Source organism: Halyomorpha halys, unplaced genomic scaffold, assembly GCF_000696795.3.
Source record: "Halyomorpha halys isolate HHAL.00 unplaced genomic scaffold, Hhal_1.1 Scaffold2087.1, whole genome shotgun sequence".
Taxonomy (NCBI): domain Eukaryota; kingdom Metazoa; phylum Arthropoda; class Insecta; order Hemiptera; family Pentatomidae; genus Halyomorpha; species Halyomorpha halys.
In genome coordinates, this window is record NW_027115744.1 from 9,499 (window position 1) to 19,008 (window position 9,510).

The 9,510-nt window shown below is 33.8% G+C and overlaps 1 protein-coding gene across 1 annotated transcript in view; it reads left to right on the forward strand.

The window, feature by feature from the left end:
• LOC106691113 (patj homolog) overlaps positions 1-9,470 on the forward strand; it is a gene marked incomplete at its 5' end in the record, with an annotated part of 17,238 nt that extends 7,768 nt beyond the window's left edge. The window contains 3 exons of the mRNA XM_067052755.1: positions 7,230-7,345; positions 8,360-8,460; positions 8,552-9,470. Of these exons, the coding sequence (XP_066908856.1) occupies positions 7,230-7,345; positions 8,360-8,432 (189 nt within the window). The remainder of the gene's footprint in view (positions 1-7,229; positions 7,346-8,359; positions 8,461-8,551) is intronic.
• Between the last annotated feature and the right edge of the window lie 40 nt (positions 9,471-9,510).

The window sequence follows — 9,510 nt, forward strand, 5'->3', positions numbered from 1 at the left end:
CGTCGTAACCTTTTTTTTTTTCCTAAGCCACAGGAAGTGGGCTATTACGCCATTTTCCCTCTCGCAGCCCAATATATATATTTTAAAAAAATATATATATATTTTTTTTTTTTTGTAGTTTATCCGTAGTACCATTTGTATCAGCTTATTTATTCTGTAGGAACTCACAAATAATTCTTCAGATTATACTGTTATGCACACTATCTACATTAAGTGTTATTAAACACAAATCAATAAATATAAATTATTTTAGCACAATTTTCTTTTAATTGACTCCAAAAACAATTTCATGATAGGATTGAACAATTACAGGGTTATGGTAAAATGTTTCCTGAGTTAAGTAATTCTTTTAGAAATTAATGTTCCAAAAAAATTTACTGGAAAATTTTAACCATGAAGAAAATGGTGGGAATTCCAAAAGGTATCATACTTAATCCTATTGTATACTTATTATTTACCAAGGATTTGCTTAACAGGGAAGAAATAACTAGTGATATTTGCTGATGATACTACTATATTGGTAGTAGGTAATAATATCAAGGAAAGAACAAAATAGCTCCATTATGGAGGTATGTGACTGGACTAAACACTGGAGAATCAAACATGTAGGAAAATCTGCGCTTATTAACTTTATTTATAGAAAAACGGATAAGGAAAATGTTTGTTTTAACAGAAAAGGAATTCCTTATTCAAATATGATTAAGGATCTAGAAAATCTAGGAATCACAATGGATGCAAGATTAAACTGTAAAGAACAATTGAAAAATAAGAAGGAGGAGCTCAACATAAAATTAAGAAGAATGCACCGGCTATTGGGAATAAATTCACAATTAACAGTTGAAAACAAACTTATGTACCAAGAAAAGTAATGTACAAACATTCCAAAACAAAGTACTATTAAGTGCCATTAAGGCAACCTGGTGCATTAGAAATGACAATCTGCAAAAGGTTCAGGACAGTCTGGACCTTGAATTCAGAGGAGAACAAAAGAAAACACAATAAATTATGATAGGAAAATATTACTAATAGTACAAGAGCCCAAGAAGAGAAAAAAGGCAGTTATTTCACCCCAATTTTTGATTACTTAATTGAAAACTAGGTATAATTACTAGTCAAAATTGATGAGTCTGCCAAGTATAGGTAGGGGTAATAAAAAATGGTGGCTGTTTCAAAACGTTAAAAATAATTAATTTGTTATTCCGAGCTCTATATTTCTATAGCAACTACCAACAACAATAGAAAATCTAAGAGAGCATCATTTAAAGTAGAGTAAATTTGCTAAAATGTAAGCCCTCATAGAGCTATTTACGTTCAATAGTTCTCAAGATATAGCTTTTCAAAAAGCAACATTTCATAAAAATGTATGGAACGTACTGAAATATCAGTAGTTAGTTAATTTATTTTTAGAAATCTATATCTCAAGAACTATATGCCGTACAGATGCCTATTAGCACTCAAATTAAAGGTAGTTTAATGAGCTATAAAGTAGTTTATGACGTTTATTTTCGTAGGAGAAGTAGCTTTCGTGAAATTTGCTAAAATAAATTGATTTATAGTTGTAAGGACAAATTTTCATTAGCCAAATTTATATTCATATGTGAATATCATAAAAACTACTAACCCTACGAAGATAAGTGTCATAAACTACTTTATAGTGAGTTAAATTTCTTTTATTTTGAGTTTTGGCAGATATATGTGGGTCTTATGGGTCTGGAGATATATTTTTTCAAAAATCCAACATTTTATACAAACAACTAGAAATTAAAGTTTTATGAGTTTATTTCATCAAATATCATAAAAACTACTACTCCTACAAAGATAAACTTTATTAACTATTTTATAGTAAATTTAACTAGCTTTAATTTGAATACTGGCAGACATCTGTATGTTCAATGGTTTCTGAAATAAAGTTTTTCATAAATCAAACTTATTGTCCGAACAACTATAAATCAATTTATTTTAGTAAATATCATGAAAACTACTTCTCTGATTAAGATAAATGTCATAAACTACTTTATAGTACATTAAACTAGCTTTAATTTGAGTGCTAATAGACATTTGAACGTCAAATGGTTTTTGAGATATAGATTTCTCAAAATAAATTCCCTAACTACCGATATTTTAGTACATTTTTATGAAATGTTGCTTTTTAAAAGGCTATATCTCGAGAACTATTGGACGTAAATAGCTATATTAGGGCTAATATTTCAGCAAATTTACTCTATTAAATAATGTTCTTTTAGATTTTCCAGTGTTGTCGGTAGTTTTTAAGATATAGAGCTCCGAATGAAAAATTAATGTTTTTTTAAGGTTTAGAAATAGCCGCCATTTTTTATTCCCCCTACCTATACTTGGCAGACTCCTCAGTTTTAACTAATAATTATACATAGTTTTCATAAAAGCAATAAAAAATTGGGGTGAGATAACTGCCTTTTTTTCTTCCCGGCTCTTGTACTATAAACCTATAATGTTCTGTTTGGTTGAGGAAGCTCCCCATCAAATAAATAAAGGCAATTCAAAAGAGTAAAGCCTTATGTCCCTGGTAACCAACTAAATTACAAATTGTAAATAAACTAAAACTCCTACAGAGAGATGGAAACACTAAGTTGGGAGACTAACCAATGGGTTATATCCCACTGCTGAGACATTTATATGAAAGAAGAGCAACTTGTTGGGCCAGCTCAGTTGTTACATAGGAAGGTGGTTTTTGTGGGTTGGAATCCCACACTACCTGAAGACTTGATACTTCAGGTGTTAATTGAGATTTCCACCTTCTTTTTTTTTTTTCTCCTATCTTTTTTTTTATCATGTCATTATTACTTACTAGCTAAAAAATGTGGATCCCCCTAGGTATAAATTTCAGGTATTTCCTCTCCCATAATTGCAATTTTCAATGATTTTTATAATTGTAAGTTAATGTCACAATTAAACTGAAATGTTTTTCTGTATTTGTTTACTTTCCGATATCAGTTAATCCGAAACGTTCAGTAATACGACAAACACTTGTCGTCTTAGAGAATAACATTTTGACCGTTCATGGTGAAGGAATCGGTGAAGTGGACGGGGAATAGTTTTTTAATTAGTCTCAAATCGTTCATCGGATACTGTTATATACCTTCTACAAAGACACGTCGTAACCTTTTTTTTTTTCCTAAGCCACAGGAAGTGGGCTATTACGCCATTTTCCCTCTCGCAGCCCAATACAATTTGACTCTTCCTCTTAGTTGGTCCGCATCTCGCTCAACATCCTCCAGACCAACACACGCCAAAAGATAGTCCCCATACATGTCCCCCATGTTGCATAGAGGACATTTTGGGGAATCTACGATGCCAATTCGATGGAGGTGCTTTTGGAGCAGATCATGTCCTGTTACTAGCCGAAAACAGGCCACTCTCTCAGCTCTGCTAAGATTGCCAGGGATTCGTTTATCCTTATCCAGTAGGCTCTCCTACTTCTTTCCTTCCGCTTGAACTTTGTGTCTAGCACTTGTTCTGTCCTTACAATATGAGCTTATAAGTGATTTCACTGTTCTGTAGGAAAGTGGTAGAACAGGCTGGTTCTCTGCACAATCAAGTTTAGCCAACTTGTCAGCTTGCTCATTACCATCTATGCCAACATGGCCTGGTATCCACTGCAGAGCTATAGCCCTTCCTCTTTTCTTCATGATAGCAGCCATATTTCTGCACTTTTCTTCCGTGGGTGACTCTGTGGCACCTGGTGTTGTTAATTTTTGTATCATGGCTTGGGAGTTGCTGAAGAATACTGTGTTGTCATTACATTCAATAGTTGCTTCCATCGCAAAGCCAATAGCCTACATTTCTGCATCATAATTATCACATCCAGCTCCAACGGGAAATGACAATTGGAAGTTTGGAAGTTGATTGAATATACACCTGCTCCAGCTCCCTTGTTAATACCGGACGCAGACCCATCGGTATAAATGTGCACCCATTGCTCTATGGGGTACAGCTCATAAATTGTTTTTAGTTCAGCAGCTCTAAGCTCGGGTTCAGGGCAATCTTTCTTGATACGACCACATGCCAGTTTGAGTCGCCCGTAGACTTCAGCGGAATCGTGCTTTGGCATGTAGGAGATACTTATAATCTGTCTTTCATCAGTTGGTAGGTCTATCTGGTGAAGCATTTCCTCAGCTTTTGAAAGAAAAGTGCGATGGGACCTCAGTCGTTCATTCGCTTCCAGTGTTCCTCTCATCGCATAAGCTTTTCATAAAGACACAGAGCAGTTTTCTCCCTCCTATCATGTAATGGTTCAAGACCTGCTTGGAGTTCCATAGCTGTAATGGGAGTCGATTTCACATCGCCAGTGATTATGCGTAAGGCTTGATTTTGAACTTTGTCTAACTTTTCTAACGCTGCTTTGGAGGAGGTTATTAAAATTTCAGCTCCGTACTCCAGATTAGGCCGTACGTAAGATTTGTAGGCCGTACTAAGTACGTCTTGGGATACTCCCCATTTAGTCCCTGTTAGCCTTTTCATCAGCTTCAGTTTTGATTGTCCTTTCTGAGTTGCTTTATGGATTTGTTTTAGCCAGGTCCGCTTAGAGTCCAGTGTGATCCCTTAATAGTTTGCTTTATCAGTTCTGGTTAGTTCCTCGCCTTTAAAGTATAAATGAACCTCATGTTTTTTTGTACTAAGGCTAAACACTTGAGACACAGTGGATTAACGTCATGTCGTGGATTAACTGTCATTCCATTTTCTTTCACCCAGTCGTATAGCGTGTTCATGACTTTATTTAGAGTTTCTTCCAGACCACCCATACTAGAACTTGTTCCCCAGATAACCAGGTCATCAGCAAATAGAAGTGCTTGGATCCCAGGGTGATTAATCATTATCCTCTCAACTAGATCATTAATCATTATGTTGAATAAATAAGGACTTAGGACTGAGCCCTGTGGTACACCATGTTTGGTTTGCCGATAACTGGACACTGAACTACCATAGCGGACCTTAATAAATCTCTGTCCCAGGAAAAATCGAATCCATGAGAGGAGATTGCCACCTATACCCATACCTTTCAACTTAGTAATAAGTTTTTTCCTCCATACGCAATCGAAAGCAGCTTGAAAGTCAATAAACACTGCAAGCGTATGTTGTCTTCTTTGGAAGCCATCTTTCACTTCCTGAGAGAATCTGATGACCTGCTCAACCGTGTTACTCGTGTTCCTGAAACCCGCCTGTCTGTCTGAAAGAAGTTTTTTTGGCTCAAGATATTCTTGTAGACGCGCTATAACCATTCATTCAACCAGTTTACAGAGTGTGCTCGTAAGAGAGATAGGCCTGTAACCGTTGATATCGTTAGCTGGTTTTACATTTTTTAAGATGGGTAGTACCTCCGCTTTCTTCCATTGTGCTGGGACATGGCTTTTCCACGTAAAATTAATAAATCTTAAAAGAATATCTTTAGCTTTCACTCCCAAGTTTTTCAAGAATTCAGGCAATAGACCGTCTGGACCAGCACTTTTCCCCATTTTTAGTTTTCTCAGAGCAACATCCAGTTCCAATTTCGAAAAGGGTGAACAGAAAAACATGCTATTATCTAAATTTAAACAACCCGGATTCTCTAATAAGTCTTGGTTTTTAATCTTTTCTGGGAGAGTAACATTACTGATCTTGCAATAGTTCTTGCAAAAAACTTCAGCTATATCCTTCTCAGTAGTAACTAACTTGTTCCCTATTTTAATAGGCTCATATTCTATAATTTTTTCTCCGTTTATCCTCGAAATAAAAGCGTGAGCCTTTTTTCCATCCTTCCTGAAGTCCATCTCCTTCAGAAAGTTATTATATGTTTGTCTTTTGGAACAGATAATGGCATGTCTTAATTGGGCACTTGTCTTTCTTAGCACCACCATATCTGGCCGTAGCCCTGTTCTCCAGGGAGATTCCAACGAGGAAAAGGAGATTCCCTGTGTTCAGTGCGTAATGTTCGACTTTCAGCTTCTATAATTAGGATTTTGTGACCAGCTCCACCCGGAGGTGAAATGAGATCGTGTTTAATTTTCCGCGTAAGTGATGGGATAGAACAATGTCAGGGTGCGTGTGGTCACTTTTATAGGAGAGAAATGTTGGTTGCTTCTGCACATTATCTACGAAATCACATTGTCCCGAATAGATAAGATCTTCAACTAGATCACCTGCCTGATTATTTGTTTTATAACCCCAAATCCATGAGTGCGCATTAACGTCTCCCATCAGTAATGAGTGTTCATCCCAGCCTTCCAAAAGATCTTCAAGGCAACTTGTTTCCCGGTGGGCTGTAGATAAAATAGATCTTCCTCATGCATCTCCCATTCCATACTTTGGCACGCATCACCTCAGACTTTTCTGTTGCTGTCATAATTGTAATTATATCGATTTTAGTGACTAGATGGTTTTTAACATAAAGTACCATTCCTGAGGCCACTTGATGTCCACGTGTCAATATTTTCATTTGGTATCCTTTTATACTTACAAAGTCTTTTTCAGTTGAAGCTCTACATTCACAAAGACCAACTACGTCAATATTATATTTTTCCAAAATAATCTTCAATTTTGTAAGTTTATCATGTGTTAGACCTCCAGCATTCCAAAAAATAATTTTGAGGTTGGAGTTTTGATGGCCTTTAGAAAGGCCGTTTGCATTACTGTCAAGTGCCGTAGTTGTCATATTCTGTGGGCTGTTGTGGCGACAGCTACTGCTCATTTAGTGCTATCCAGGGGGCATGTGTATCAATGATACGGACGCGAGCAGCACTACCCCCCATTTCCACCTTCTATAGAAAATAACAAATATTTTTAGTAATAATTTTGATACTTTTTCTTTTATTTAAATTTAATTGATATTTTTTTTTTTTTAATGTGTTGAGATAAAGAGAAAGAAGATGTTCTACAACTTAAAAATTTAAGGTTATAAATAACAACTATGATTAGTTTGGGATTTAGACATCAATACTTTAAGTAAAAACAAATGACTATGATGGTAGATGTCATATAATACAACTGCTCCCCAGTTTTTTTACAAAGATAAATTAATTAATTTGTCTTTTTATCATGATAATCTTAAAACTGAATTTGGGCCTTAAATACATATTCCACCTGTAGTTTATTCTTGTAAGACTAGATATTATAAAGCTCTATAAAAATTTTTAAGTTGATATTATCTGTTAATTTCAAAACAGCTCCTGGATTATTTATAATCTTAAGAGATTTTAAGGTATGTTTTTGATTTTTAGCTTTTCAAACCTGAGGGATGCAGTCTTGGATTTAGTGTTGTAGGTTTAAGGAGTGAAGAGAAAGGTGAATTAGGAATTTTCATTCAAGAAATCCAGTCTAATGGTATTGCAGGACGGTAAGTCTACAAATGTAAATGTTGATTAATAGTTTTTAATTTTTTTTTTTTTAATGATTACATATTTACTTAGATATCATTCTGACCTAAATCCAAATGCATATGAATCTGTTTAGCCATTTTGTAGCTATGAATTATTTTTATATTTTAGCATGAATGAAAGTTGTCTATTCATTTTTTATTAATTGTATTTTTCTTTTACTAGTAAAATGTAAAATTATAGTAATTATTATTTTTTTATTCTGGCGAGACAATTAGTTTCAGTTATTAAAGTGTGTATAACCCACCTTAGACAGATGTCTTCTATAACATTATTGTTGGTCTGATACTGAGACTTGATTGAATGGTAGTGTTAGAGATATTGTTTTGTATCATTTTACATTTAATTTGACCTCTAAATGATTAAAAAAATATCTTACATGGATTTAAGCAATGATAGATTAGACTCTATTTCAAATGATTACAACTTTTAACATAATAAATTCAGTAATCATAGGAATTTCAACTGCAAAAAAAATATTGGAAGATTATTGATTGACCGTGTGTGAAGATGAAAGGAATATGGTCCGGGTGCGGTCAAGAAAAACTCAAATAGTAGAAATATACTAATTTAATGAGCCAACGTTTCGCCCCACGTTGCAGGGCTTCTTCAGGGCTATTTTGACGGCAGTCAAAACTAAATTTTAGACCCCAACGTGGGGCGAAACGTTGGCTCATTAAATTAGTATATTTCTACTATTTGAGTTTTTCTTGACCGCACCCGGACCATATTCCTTTCAGCAAAAAAAATATGAGTTGTAGGGGAAAGAACTAGGATTGCCTCTCTATTTTAAGTGGCATCAATCTACTGGCAAGCTCAAATTAAAAATTTATCAACTTTAGGGTGTTTGAAATTTTTTTACATGAAATCATTTGGTTTATGAAAGATAAATGACATCTGCCATTGTTAAGCCACAGAAATCTACTGGCTAAGTCAAATTCGAAATTCCATTTTTAGGAGTTGACTGATTTCAGGTGGCTTGAAATTTCGCAATATGATAGTTCTTTATTAGGAGGTAATGAAAAATATATTCTGCCAATGATGTAATCATAAAACAAAACCAGGAAAAACATTGGTTGGTAATAAATAATTTTTCTGTTAATTTGTATAGCTTTCTTAACCACCACCCAGACCATTTTTCTATAAGTTTTATTGTATTGTTTCAGACATGTGTAGATCATTAAACAAAACATGGAGGGACATATATTCATTGATATATCAATGAAAATTGAGGTGGGCCAGTGAAGGGCTTCAATCAGCGAACATAACGGGGAAATATATTACAACTCTTAGAATAAGATCATATCTTAGCTTGTGTTACAATAGTTTTATATTCTCTAATCATATGGTAAATGAAATAAAAGGATGAAAATTTTCTTAGTATTAAAAAAATGTAGATTCTGTCTCATAATGTAAGTGCCATGTACTGATTAATGTTATCTAAATAACATAAAATAATGTTATTATCTCTCCCCTGAAGCAACAATATTACTGTCAAACCCTGTCTTACAATTAGTTGACAAATGAAGGAATCCAAACATGAAAAGAGACTCCTCATTAAGTATGAAACCTTTTTACTAGTAGATATCTTAATAATCACATTTGCTTGCCGTGTTCGTTGACGTAAACTACCAGTGTCCTCTACTGTTCTTTCAATACCATGGAAATTTGAACTACACAACTTGCATGAAGAAACAATTTAGTATATGAAAAGGAAATGGAAGTTTGAATCTTGCTACTCTGATTGAACTTTAATTTTATTGATTTATCTAATACCAGATAGGCCTCGTGGGTCTTGCATGGTTAATGTAAGAGGTACATTTTTTTTAATTTTATTTTTTAACAATTGATTATGGAGGGGGGTATAGTCCCATACAAAAGATACCCCTAACTATATACAATGTTATAAATAAAACAAAAAAATAAGATAAAATAAATAGATTAAAATAATAATTCTTAATAAAAGTAAAGTTAATAACAAAAAAAATGACATTTATTGACTTAACAAAACAAATAATTGACTTCTAATGGAAAATAAATAAAAAAGAAAGTGAATTTAAGAAAAAAGATAAAGAGAGAAAAAAAATTAAGATAAAATAAAATTTTAGAGTGATAATAACAGAAA